Below are 13,571 nucleotides of genomic sequence, written 5' to 3' on the forward strand. Positions count from 1 at the left end.
ACTTGATATACAGAATACAACATTTCTTAACTAGATTATGAAGTTGTCTCAAAACCTCAAAGTCAAGTTTGTGCTCCTTCACTCAAACTTTGTTTTTGAGCAACTATCCATCCCATTCAAGTTAAAATTGCCCAGTTTTCAAACATCGTAAAATTGGTTTCGCAGTCACTTTTTTCACTCAATATTAGCATATTATATAATGCCCTACACGGGTGGCATGGCTTTTTTATTGTTTCAATAGAAGATCCTAATCTTATAAAAACATTTCGAACTTGGCAATTTAGCACTACAAAACTTTTCAGACCAATTACAAAATTTGAGCTACATGAATAGTCCAATTCCAAATCTTGTTGAGCTTCACATTCACTGCTTCACATTGATTGACTTTGACCCCTCACTAAAATTGTCCTCTATCTATTTTTGAATAAAGGTCGTGAAAAAAACGTTTTTAAAAGTTGCTAATCATGTTATTGTTGTTGCTATTAATAGACTTTATTTAATTACCAAACAGAAACACAACCTGCAATTTAGCAAACAAAACATAAATAAAAAATGGAGTTAGATAGATTTTAGTAGGTCAATTATTATTATTATTATTATTATTATTATTATTTTGACATATTCACACAAGAGGGGGGGGAGGGAGATTCGAGCTAGTGACCTCCGGAGGCGTGATCCCTAGCCGATTGAGCTATCTCTTGAGAATAGTAGGTCAATTACTTGAGTGATGTTAGAAATCACTTTTTTTTTATGTCACTCTAAAAATGATGTGACTTTTAAAATTATCATTGGGCTTGTGATTTATCAATATTGAATTTTGATCAAATTGTTATTTTAAAAGCCATTTCATTCATGGAGTGACATAAGAGTGACTTATAGAATTGCTCTAATTATTCACATCCTGATCTAGTACAAATTTTGGAAAAAAACTTCACAAAATCCCCCCTTAACTTTTATGCGTTTTGAAATTACTCCCCCGAACTTTTATGCGTTTTGAAATTATTCCTCCAAAGTTAAAAAAAAAACTCTCAATTTAGGGCACCGAACTTTCAATTTTTTGCAATGTCTCCCATCTTTTAGGATTTTCCGTTAAATATTTTCAAAATTCCCAAAATACCCCATTTTTAATAAATAAAGTAACATAAAAACAGGCAAGGAGTTAGGTGTAGGTATTTTTGTAAATTTCATTAAATCTTGATCAATGCCTGATCTTTGCAATTTTTTATTTATTTATTTTATTTATAAAAAAAGGGGGGATTTTGAGAATTTTGAAAATATTTAACGAAAAATCCAAACAGAAAATTGCAAAAAATTGAAAATTCGATATCTTAAATTGAGAGTTTTTTAACTTCGGGAGTAGTAGTTTCAAAATGACTAGAAGTTTCTCCAATTATTATGCTAGGCAAATGCATGTTATAATATCAACTATGAGAGTGTCTTGTTCAAGATGTTTCATATTAGTGTGGCTAATTAAGCAACGACATGTGCTCAATTTGGTCTATTAGACAAGCTCAGTCTAATTCTTTCATCCAGATATTATCCATGCAAATAAAATAAAGGTACCCAAAAAAGCTCACCCATAAGTATTTTCTGAATTTTTGTAAAATATAAGCTGTTTAAACATTATATAAACCTCAATTCCAAACAATGTAAAACAGCCCACACGCTTTAGTGATGAGCATTTGCTTCAGCTTTTTTATGGGAGTTGGCCTTTGCCTGAAGGTGAAAAAATAAAAATATGTTCAAAATAATAATAAAAAGTATGTGTAAATGCAGTTTGTGATATTGTAAAGAAATCCCAGCAAGGCATTTAGATATGTCTTATCAAGAAATGAAAGAATTTTAAAAGAAGAAAGAATTCTCTTATTTCACAATGCACATGATGCTTACAAATAGTTTGTTATATAGACTTGAGAAGGGGGAGCACATCCCATGAATCAAGGCCCAAATTATGCATTGTTAAATTAAGCTTTTGGAATAACTGATAATTTAACATGGTATCAGAACCAAAGGTTCTGAAATCAAACCTTGACTCCGTTAATACAAACCATTTAAATTAAATATTCTACAAGTTGGGCCCCACCTATTAAAACGGAGTTTGAGCCCACACGTGAAGGAAGTGTTAACTTAAGTGATTAAATTTACCGATTTTTATAAACTTAAGCTTTTAAGATACTTGATAATTTAACAAGAATAGAAAAACTATACAAAGGAGAAAATGTGTCTTATGTTAAAAGAGTATGCATATCAAACACCATGCATCTACTCTAGATGGCCATATTGCTTACTAATTAAAATTATATTACTAAGTTAGTTAAAAGTAGTATTGCAGAAAATAAATTATTAAATCATCACTTGTCTCAAAAGTTTAAGTTTATAGGAAAATATAATTTTAATCATTTAATCAATACTTTAATACACTCCTCACGTGTGTGTTCAAACTTCCTTTTAATAGGTGATATCCAACATGTGTAATATATTAATTAAATGGGGGTGAATGACGGAATTAAGGTTTGAACTCATGACTTTTGATTTTAATACCATGTTAAATTAACACTTATTCCAAAAGCTTAAACTTAGGATTAGGTAAATTTAATCATTTAATCAATATTTTAACATAAATGAATATTAGTAAATTATACTTTCAATCTTAACAATAAGGGTTTGTTTGAGTTTGCGATTTAAAAATAGAGATTTTAAAATGTGGGCAAAATCGTAGTTTAACCTTTAAAATGGTATTAAAAAAAAAAAAAAACCACTTATTTACCTAGGATTTGAAATCGCAATTTCAAATAAAGTAATGCTAGGTACCATCTTTTTATCCTCTTAAAATCCTTCTAAAGTTGATGTGGCTTTCAAAATCACCATTTAATCAAAATTCAAGTATGATTCATTTAAAATTTAATGTTGATTTTAAAAGCCACATCAGCTTTATAGGGATTTTAGGAGGATAAAAAGATGGTATATAGTATTACTGTTTCAAATAATCTATTTTTTGTAATTTGATTTAAAATTGTACTTTTTATCTATAAAATCGCAATAACAAACAAACTCTAAGGCCTATTGTAATAAACTTAACATTTAAGTAAGCCAACTTTCTAAATTATGGGGTCGAACTCTTGTATATTAAAGTGTTATAAATGATAAGCTAAGTGAGAACTGTTAAGAAATTAAAGAATGGAGCTCAAATTACGCAATCCTACACAAACGCCATTGCCGAAGAACGATCTTCATGTCCTGAGTACATAACACAACAATAAAATGTCCCTCTAATATCACATTGCAATCCAAAAGCAAAGTTCTGGCCAAATATTACCAAATGGAGAATTTTACATCTTTTTTGCTTTTATGATTTTGGGTCTTGTAATAGTAAATGATATACACGATGGGGCAACAAGAAAATCAAAGAAAATTTTACTCGCTAAGATTGGTCGCAAGAGATTGATAGATTATCATGACAGTACTAACAGACCGCAGAGATTTTTTTCCTAATGGTTGTTCGAATGAGAAAAACGAAGAAAAGTTATAGTATAAAATCCTTTCCCACAAGGAAATTATGTTTTGGAATTAAATACCCAAATGACGCCGTTTTGATATAATTTATGTTTTTAATATATATATATATATATTATGAGTAGGTAGAAATAAATAATATCCGCCCTGCATAGCCTAAGTCCACTATCTACCCGTAAGCCATATGTGCGGATGGATAGCAATACATGCATAAGAGCATGTTTGTGATCAGTGGCGGACACAGGATTTTTCCTACGTGGAGGCATTTTTTTAATGAATAAAATAATAAAAATAACAAAAATAATAACAAAATAATTAAATATAAAAAATAATTTTTTGGTCTTCCTTTTGTGCATTGCTGTATTTTTTTAATGAATACAAAAATAAAGTTGAACAAAAATATAACAAACCGAATAAGTGAATAATTTAACAAAATTTTTAATTATGTTTTAAAACATATAAATAGAACTTACGATTTGTTTTGTCACTACTAGTGCTAATTTAATTGTCCTATTTGTAGATATGCTCTTCGAATTTGGTCTATATCATTAGGATGATAATCACACTTTTTTTTTTAGCAAGGATCTCCGGACAGATTTACTAAATCTACTTCAACACAAAGCCGTTTAGAATTTGATTAGAGGTCAATAGAATCGTTGTTTTTCTCTATAATCTCAGACAACTACAATTATATATTTATACAATTAAAATATGAAACAAAAACTATATAAATTCATAAATAATTAAATATTAAAACAATTAGCAAAAATAGGCTTAATAGCAATATAATTATATAAATATTAAGACAATTCATTTAAAAGAACAATTATTTTTACAAGGCCGGCAAGCACGCGTGTTTTATTTTTACAAAGTCTTTTATTTGTTTTTAATTTACACAGCCACTATTCTCCACTTTGGGCTTGACTTCTTGTTTTTTTTTTTTTAACTTACACGGCTGCTGTTCCCCATGAGTAATGATATGGGTTACGCTGGCGTGCGTAAACAGTAATGCACGCCGGTGACGTGGCATGTGCCACATTAGATAAAAAAAAAAAAAGCGTTTTTTATTTTTGAAAACAGCGCCAACGTCAAAGACTCAAATCCCTCCCCTCATTTCATTCTTGAACCCCTGCCCTCAAATTTCCCCCCAAATTTTCCCTCCCTCCCCGTACTGCGAGACGCTTCACCACTGCCGGAAAGCTGTACAGCTCTCTCTCTTTTTGTTTGAGCGTACCCCGATGAGAAAAAAGTGAAAGTCCAGCTTCTTCTTTCACCCACGTGATTTCAACGTGTTGAGTGTTGAGCCTTATGGGTCTGAATTTCCTTGATTTCTTCTGTGTTTCCAATTTTTGTTTAGTTTTGTGTGTGATTTCAACGTGTTGAGCGTTGTTTGGTTTTCCCACAGCTCTCTCTCTCTCGCGCTCTTCTTGTTTGAGCGTAAACATTTAAGATCAAGCACAGATCTGGATCATTCATTAAGAAATCTCTCAAATCCGGGCTTAAGAATCTTTCATCTTGTTTTTCATTTCTTATTTTGCTTGTCTGTTTGTCTAATTTTTTATGGTGATCTAGTTTTTTTGATATTTTTTGAAGGTTTCGGTAGAAGATTTCAATTGACCACTAAGGTTTCAAAATGGCAAGCCACCGGGTTGCCATCATTGCTCCATTTGTAAGCCAACATGCTTTTTAATGTCGTTCATGTGTTTCTATTATGCTATTATTTTAGCATCTATTGTTTCTTTTGGTCTTACGCTTTTATATTTCTTGAAAAGATTGTGCATTCTGAAATTCATGCATTCTCTACATTTTTTGGCTTCACCCCTCTTGAATTTGTTATAGTCCTTTGTTCAAATACAGTTTATAACAAATGTCAAACATCTAGATTTTGTAAATATTTATATTTGTAGGCCAAAGATGTGTTCTGAAGATGGATCATCTGTGTGTTTGGGTAGTGAATTGTGTTGGAGCGTGCAACTAGTAGTTTTTCTTCTTTTCTTGGTAAAGCCATATTCTTTTCCATGTGTATTAGTAGTTAAATATGCCAGAATTTGTTTCATCTCCGATTAATATGAGCCAATGAATTGGGTTGTAGCACCAAGTCCATGATTTGAATAAGCAGGATAATACCCAAATTCCCAAATAAGCAGGATAACACCCTACTAAATGATGAGTATTTCATCATTTTTAGATTTTTGTTCTTTCGTTTGCTTTTGGTGTCTGTACTTTAGGGTGTCTTCTTTTTCAGACATGATACTATGAGGTGTTAATGATTAAATTGCAATTGCATGGCTTTTTGCCTGTAGACTCTCGTTGTGTTGTAGACTAGGGAGTTTTGTTATTCAGAAATGCTACTGGGTGTAAATGCTCAAATCGTAATTGCTTGTTCCTTTTGTTTCTCTTTGTACTAAGCAATAAGAGTTGTAGTTTGGTATGAAAGTCAAAAAGTGCTTGTGATATCATGTTACTAATAAAAATTCAGGGCTTTTTCAATATCTTCAAGTATTTTGTTCTCTTTAATGTTGGCAATATATTTATTCTTATCAAATTGACATGAACAGCATCTAAAGATCTCTCTGTTTTATCTTGAAAAGGGGGAATGAGAAATAGAGAAAAAAAATCTTCATCTTGACTGCCACTCAAACCTTTGAGCTTCCAATTACTTTGTCTAGCTGATAATAGCTTGGTGTTTTTACTTTTATCATAATTTATCTACTATTGTTTAAACATATTACATTAACAGAATGTCGTTTTTTGATTGAGTTGAATTATGTTTCTTTCTTGATGTATTTAAGACCTTGAGATAAATTAACATGACTCCCCAATTTTGACATAGCTTCCAGGGTGGCTATTTCTTTCTTTATCCATTGCATTGAGTGACTTTCACATTGGAAATCCTTGGTACAATCAAACCTTCACTAAAAATTCTGAATCCTTGACAAAACCTGACCACTCTTTCTTCTTTCAATTTTAGGTGCCTTTCTGTTGAACAACACTTCTATTCAGAAAGTTCATGGAGATTTCTCGACTCCTTGAGAAGAATCCAGTTCCAACTGACTATAAAGGTTTAATATGGATGATTGCTTGTTTCCTGCAAAAGAATATAGTGGATGTGCCATGTCTTAAACATGGTAATTTTGCTCCACAAGTCTAATTGGTTTTCTCTACAATGCTCAAGCATGCAGATGTGAGTAAAGATAGTACATGGCATGGACTTGTGAGACATTACTTGAATGGTACAAAAAGGAATACCGTGAATGCAATTCGGATGGCCTTGCATATAATCTGGGATTGCAATGAAGCTATTTGACTGAACTATGGCAGAGGCAGAACTGTCTAGCAATGGCAAGCACCAGGGATAGGGATGTTTAATTTTTATTTTGACAGCACTTTTGCTACTAGTTTAAAGGTTGGTTGTCACTGGATTTATTGAGCTGATGGACCAGGCACTTCACCACCCATTTATCTTTGTAATTCCATTTTGTCAATCCAATCCAATCCATATTTTTCCATCTCTCATTACAATTTCCTGCATTTTCCTATCCCACTACAATTCATTTCATCCAAAACAAAGCCAAAAAAGGGTGCACGCCAAAGTGAATAAGTACATAAAAAGAAGAAAATAAGGATTTCAAACAAAAAATAAAATTGGAGTAAACGAGAAGTGAAGCATTCCCAATGTCTAAAAAGAGGCCATCAACTTTGAATGAGTTATGACAACTACAAGTAGACTCATGAGCACACACACTCGAGGAGAAAGAGAAATGTAATAATTTGAAAAAAAAATAAATAAATACAATTAGATAATATATTTTGCAGCAATAAATCATCTTTTTCGCTCATTCCTATAAAATGACACAATTTTGTTGTGAGAGATCGGACATATAAGAATGCTAGTCGTAGCTCTACTTGGCATATTACAATGCCCACTTTCAAACCAAAAACCATTATGAGAATCCAAGTTCTTATTGTTAGCGTGAGTTGTCATCCGGAATTATTATGGGAAGAAAGATCTTGGATTGCCAATCACTACATATAAGGATTGATTGACAATCCTGCCATATAAGAATAAAATCCTTTATTCTTGCCTTGAAATTAGCTTAAGCCGAGAATAGGTTCAATTGTAATGCTATTTATACATGGTTATTCCTTGTAAAGATATATGGAAAAATAATATACAGAATTCCTTCTCTGTTTTTTGTCATGGTATCAGAGCAGGTTTTTGATCCTGTCACCTACAGTTTTTTTCAATCCTAATTCCTTCCATCTACTTTACCCGCAACTATGAGCGGCACTGACCAACCTACCGACAACCCAACATTTGACCAATCTTGCTATGACCCCTTACCAACATCCATCCTTACCGAATTAACCACTAGAATGAACGAAGTTTTGACCAAAGCTTCGGCTCCAACCCAGATCACCGACACAACTGCTGCTCCAATTGGCATTAAGTTGGACGGCTCCAACTATGCCCTCTGGTCCCAAGTTGTCGAGATGTATATCTCAGGCAAAGACAAATTGGGATATATTAATGGCAATATCCAGCAACCTCCACAAACAGATCCATCCTTTCGAAAGTGGCGCACAGACAATGCCATTGTCAAAGGATGGCTGATCAATTCCATGGAACCATCACTGATCGGGAACTTCATCAGATTTCCAACTGCGAAACTAGTGTGGGATTCCATTGCGACCACCTACTTTGACGGAAGTGATACATCTCAGGTGTATGATCTCCGGCGACGTGTGACTCGGCTGAAACAAGCAGGCGGCTCTCTTGAAAAATATTTTACTGACCTCCAGGGCCTATGGCGTGAGATTGATTTTCGCCGACCAAACCCGATGGAATGCGTGGCTGATATTAAGCACTACAACGACATGCTTCAGGAAGACCGGGTGTATGTCTTCTTGGATGGCCTGGATGATCGGCTTGATAAAATTCGAGGGGACATACTACAGATGAAACCTTTCCCTACTATTGAACAAGCATACGCTCATGTTCGTCGGGAAGCTGTCCGGCAGGCAGTTATGATCACAGGTGATTCTAGTGATAATCCGGGAGCAGTCTTGGCTTCGAAGAGCTTCAGGTCTGGACAGAATATCCCATCTTCGACCAAGTCTCTCTCTCTCGGCAATGGGAAAGGCAGCAACCCTTCTCGACCACGAATTCCCTCTGATGGAACCAAGTGTTCACATTGTGGAAATTCGAAACATACCAGAGACACTTGCTTCAAACTACATGGATATCCAGACTGGTGGAATGAACTTCAGACTCGAAAACGCCGTGATGCTGCCTCGGATGGAGGAACTGGTCAGGCTGCAGTGGCTACAACAGAACCATGTCTCTCTCTCGCTTCTCATGTCGAGACTTCTAAGGGAGATGCACCGGCCACGGACCCAGGTAAATGCAGTCATGCCTCTGTAGCTCCTCTCGAGATGATGATAACGGCTCGTGGGTGGTTGACTCGGGAGCGTCCGACCACATGACATTTGATGCCACAGACTTTGTACAAACGTCCCAACCACGGCGAATGTGTATTGCAAATGCAAATGGGGGTCTTTCCCCAGTCACAGGGGCCGGCACAGTCAACTTATCACCTACTCTATCACTAACCCATTGTTTACTTGTTCCCTCTCTTTCACATAAGTTACTATCTGTGAGTCAGATTACCACAGCCATGAATTGTGTCGTACTCATGTATTCTACTTTCTGTTTGCTTCAGGATATTCTTACCAAGGAGATCATTGGGCGTGGTACTAAGCGGGGGGGGCTCTACTATGTGGATGATCTCAGTGTGGGACGTGCAAATCACATGCATCATCCAGTTGACGACAAAAAACGACAGATTTGGCTATGGCATCTCCGGTTAGGACATCCATCATTTGGTTATATGAAACATTTATTTCCTGATTTATTCTCCAACATGTCACTATTTGATTTCAAATGTGAAACATGTATTCTGGCTAAGAGTCATAGAGCTACTTATCCTTTGAGCATGAATAAAAGTAATGTTCCTTTTGCTTTAATTCACTCCGATGTATGGGGTCCTTCTCCCGTTTCTACAACATCTGGAAATCGTTGGTTTGTGATATTTATTGATGATTGTACTCGCATGACTTGGCTTTACTTGTTAAAACACAAACATGAGGTACTACGTGTTTTTCAGTCGTTCCACACTATGGTTCAAACTCAATTTTCTGCTAAGATTCAGATTCTTAGATAAGATAATGGTGGTGAATATGTGAACCACCAGTTTCATGAATATTTCCAAAGTCACGGTCTTATTCATGAAACTTCTTGCCCTCAGACTCCTCAGCAGAACGGGGTGGCTGAGAGAAAAAATCGCCATATTCTTGAAACTGCTCGGGCTTTATTACTTGGTGCCCATATGCCTAGTAGACATTGGGATGATGCCGTTGCCACAGCTGTGCATCTTCTCAATCGGATGCCTTCCAAAGTTTTGGATTTTAAGACTCCCCTACATACGTTGTCTACATATGTCACCTTACCTACAATGTTGATGATTCCGCCCCGAGTGTTTGGTTGTGTTGCATTTGTCCATCTCCATAAGACCCAATGCACGAAGCTAGATCCTTGTGCCATCCGCTGTTGTTTCTTAGGGTATGCCTTACATCAAAAAGGATACCGTTGCTATGATCCAGCCAATGACCGCTCCTACGTGACTATGGATGTCACTTTTCTAGAAACAGAATCATTCTTCCCTTCTCCAGTACCCAACTCTACTCGTCAGGGGGAGATCCATAGTGAAGAGCCGAGTTGGTTGAGATTGGATTGGGCAAGAGTTAACGAGGCTGAAATCCACAATTATGAAGAAGTTAACAACGAAGAGGAGGTTCACGAAAGAGAACCACATACAGGACTGGATATGTCCACAGAAATTGAGCCAGACCTCAGAGAAGTTTCTACACTACCTGAAGCTGAAAGAGACACCCCCCACGCCCCAGTACCCGAAGGCCCATCTCTTGAGAATATTCCTGAGGTAAACTCCCCAACTATACCTCCAAACTCTAGTAATATGAATACCTCTGTTGGCTATACTTTACCTTTCAGGCATAATCGTGGCAAACCACCAAGTCGATATTCCCCAGATGTTGGAGAACGAAGCTCAAAGTATCCAATTGCCAACTATGTGTCCACAAAGAGGCTATCCAAACCACTCAAGACATTTGTACATGACCTTTCCTCATACCAGGTCCCTATAGAAATCCATGAAGCACTAGCAGACCCTAAATGGACTCAGGCTGTGAAGGAAGAAATGGAGGCATTGCTGAAAAATGAAACATGGACTCTGGTCCCTCTACCAAAAGGAAAAAAGACAGTGGGTTGTAAATGGGTGTTCTTCATCAAACACAAAGCAGATGGCTCAATAGACCGATACAAAGCTCGGCTAGTAGCCAAAGGCTACACGCAGACATACGGTGTAGATTATCAAGAGACCTTCTAACCAGTGGCAAAATTAAACACGGTTAGAGTACTACTGTCTCTTGCAGCAAACCAGGATTGGCCATTGCACCAGTTTGACGTAAAAAATGCCTTCCTCCATGGTGATCTTGAGGAAGAAGTTTACATGGATGTTCCACCGGGCTACATAGCAAACTCTGAGTCTGAAATGGTATGTAAATTACAAAGGGCACTGTATGGTTTAAAACAGTCACCGAGAGCATGGTTTGGGCGATTTAGCTTGGCAATGAAGAAGTATGGTTACAACCAGAGTAACTCAGACCATACACTGTTCTTAAAATGTCAACTGGGTAAGGTCACAGCTTTAATAATCTATGTAGATGATATGATTATTACAGGCAATGACTTAGAAGAAATATCAAGACTCCAAAAGCTTTTGGCGATGGAATTCGAAATGAAAGACCTAGAAGGACTTAAATATTTTCTGGGAATTGAGGTTGCTAGATCAAAATAAGGTATATTTCTTTCCCAACGGAAATATATCTTAGACCTACTATCGGAGGTGGGACTACTAGAATGTAAGCCTGCAGACACACCAATTGTCCAGAACCATAAACTTGGAGAATATCCAGACCAAGTGCCCACAAACAAAGAGAGATACCAAAGATTAGTAGGGAAACTTATATATCTCTCTCATACTCGCCCAGATATTGCCTATGCCGTGAGCATGGTAAGCCAATTCATGCATTGCCCCAGTGAGGATCACATGGATGCAGTGATCAGAATTCTTCGATACTTAAAGTCATCTCCAGGAAAAGGGCTCATGTTCTCCAGGAATGATCATCTCAGAGTTGAGGGATACACAGACGCTGATTGGGCAGGAAACATATTAGACAGAAAATCCACCTCAGGGTACTTCACGTTCGTCGGTGGGAACCTGGTTACATGGAGAAGCAAAAAGCAGAACGTGGTGGCCTTGTCAAGTGCTGAAGCTGAATTCAGAGGGATGGCTAAGGGTCTTTGTGAGCTTCTCTGGCTTAAAAGACTATTAACAGAAATTGGCTTTGCCCCAAACAGTGAGATGAATCTATTTTGTGACAACAAGGCTGCAATTGCTATTTCATACAACCCTGTCCAACATGATCGAACCAAACATGTGGAAGTAGATCGACATTTCATTAAACATAATCTTGAGGCCAAGATAATCTGTTTTCCGTTTATCAAGTCCGAGGATCAATTGGCAGATGTACTTACAAAGGCTGTGTGCAGCAAGGTGTTTCACAACTCACTGGACAAGTTGGGCATCAGAGATTTGTATGCACCAACTTGAGGGGGAGTGTTAGCGTGAGTTGTCATCCGGAATTATTATGGGAAGAAAGATCTTGGATTGCCAATCACTACATATAAGGATTGATTGACAATCCTGCCATATAAGAATAAAATCCTTTATTCTTGCCTTGAAATTAGCTTAAGCCGAGAATAGGTTCAATTGTAATGCTATTTATACATGGTTATTCCTTGTAAAGATATATGGAAAAATAATATACAGAATTCCTCCTCTGTTTTTTGTCACTTATTTCTTTCCTCCAAATTTTCTCAGCAACCAAACGACCCCAAAATAGAATTACCATAAACAAAGTCGAATAAAGAAGTTAAAGCAATGGGTATCCAGGACCAACCCAAAAGACAAAAAAACTTGAGGAAAAGAAATGCTCTCGTCCATGCTCCACCCGCACGCTGCGCCTTCGCCATCTCCGACAGAGACGGCCCCAACTCCGACTCAGACAGGATCGTTGTCTTCCATCCTGGGTTGGTCCGTACTCCACCAAGCCCGACCTTTCTCGGTGGGGGATTTTGGGAGGAAAATGGGTGAGTGATTTTAAGACCTATTTTGGGGTGTATTCCTCTCGTGAGGGAATGAGTTACGGCCGGAGCTAATGGAAGGAAGTGGAGGTGGTCGTCGGTGGCGGTGACGGTGGGGAGAGGAGAGGACACACGGTGCCACCCTAGTGGAGCTAAACATGCTCAAAAACCTTACGGGGTCTCCATGGCCGGTGCTCTTGGTGGGTTCAACGCCCATGCCAGAAATTTGTAAGCATGTTGGCTTACAAATGGAGCAATGATGGCAACCCTGTGGCTTGCCATTTTGAAACCTTAGTGGTGAATTGAAATCTTCTACCGAAACATTCAACAAATATAAAAAAAACTAGATCACCATAAAAAAATGAGACAAACAGACAAAAGCAAAACAAGAAATGAAAAACAAAATGAAAGATTCTTAAGCCCGGATCTGAGAGATTTCTTAATGAATGATCTAGATCTGTGCTTGATCTTAAATGTTTACGCTCAAACAAGAAGAGCGCGAGAGAGAGAGCTGTGGGAAAACCAAACAACGCTCAACACGTTGAAATCACACACAAAACCAAACAAAAATTGGAAACACAGAAGAAATCAAAGAAATTTAGACCCATAAGGCTCAACACTCAACACGTTGAAATCACGTGGGTGAAAGAAGAAGCTGGACTTTCACTTTTTTCTCATCTGGGTAAGCTCAAACAAAAAGAGAGAGAGCTGTACAGCTTTCCGGCAGTGGTGAAGCGTCTCGCAGTACGGGGAGGGAGGGAAAATTTGGGGG

At 37.0% G+C, this 13,571-nt stretch overlaps 1 protein-coding gene across 3 annotated transcripts; it reads left to right on the plus strand.

The window, feature by feature from the left end:
* Positions 1 to 4,622: 4,622 nt before the first annotated feature.
* LOC132172673 (uncharacterized) lies at positions 4,623 to 6,982 on the plus strand. 3 transcript variants are annotated; one of them, XR_009439177.1, is made up of 4 exons: positions 4,623 to 4,825; positions 4,919 to 5,182; positions 6,485 to 6,575; positions 6,689 to 6,982. XR_009439177.1 is itself a non-coding variant. In XM_059584216.1 (4 exons), the coding sequence occupies exons 1-4, from the start codon at positions 4,822 to 4,824 to the stop codon at positions 6,818 to 6,820; spliced, it is 303 nt and encodes a 100-aa protein (XP_059440199.1). In that variant the 5' UTR covers positions 4,623 to 4,821; the 3' UTR covers positions 6,821 to 6,982. The 3 variants fall into 3 exon arrangements, 1 of the variants encoding a protein (XP_059440199.1); XM_059584216.1 differs by having other exon boundaries at positions 5,107 to 5,182; XR_009439176.1 differs by having other exon boundaries at positions 4,623 to 5,182; positions 6,696 to 6,982.
* The last annotated feature ends 6,589 nt before the right edge of the window (positions 6,983 to 13,571 follow it).

The sequence above is a fragment of the Corylus avellana genome, chromosome ca2, assembly GCF_901000735.1.
Source record: "Corylus avellana chromosome ca2, CavTom2PMs-1.0".
Classification (NCBI taxonomy): Eukaryota; Viridiplantae; Streptophyta; class Magnoliopsida; order Fagales; family Betulaceae; genus Corylus; species Corylus avellana.

Bases quoted from the DNA above. Each gene is read 5' to 3' on its own strand.
- LOC132172673 (XM_059584216.1), top strand. The intron at 5,183-6,484 runs GTAAGCCAACAT...TTTCAATTTTAG, and splicing joins TTGCCATCATTGCTCCATTT to GTGCCTTTCTGTTGAACAAC. The intron at 6,576-6,688 runs GTTTAATATGGA...ACAATGCTCAAG, and splicing joins AGTTCCAACTGACTATAAAG to CATGCAGATGTGAGTAAAGA.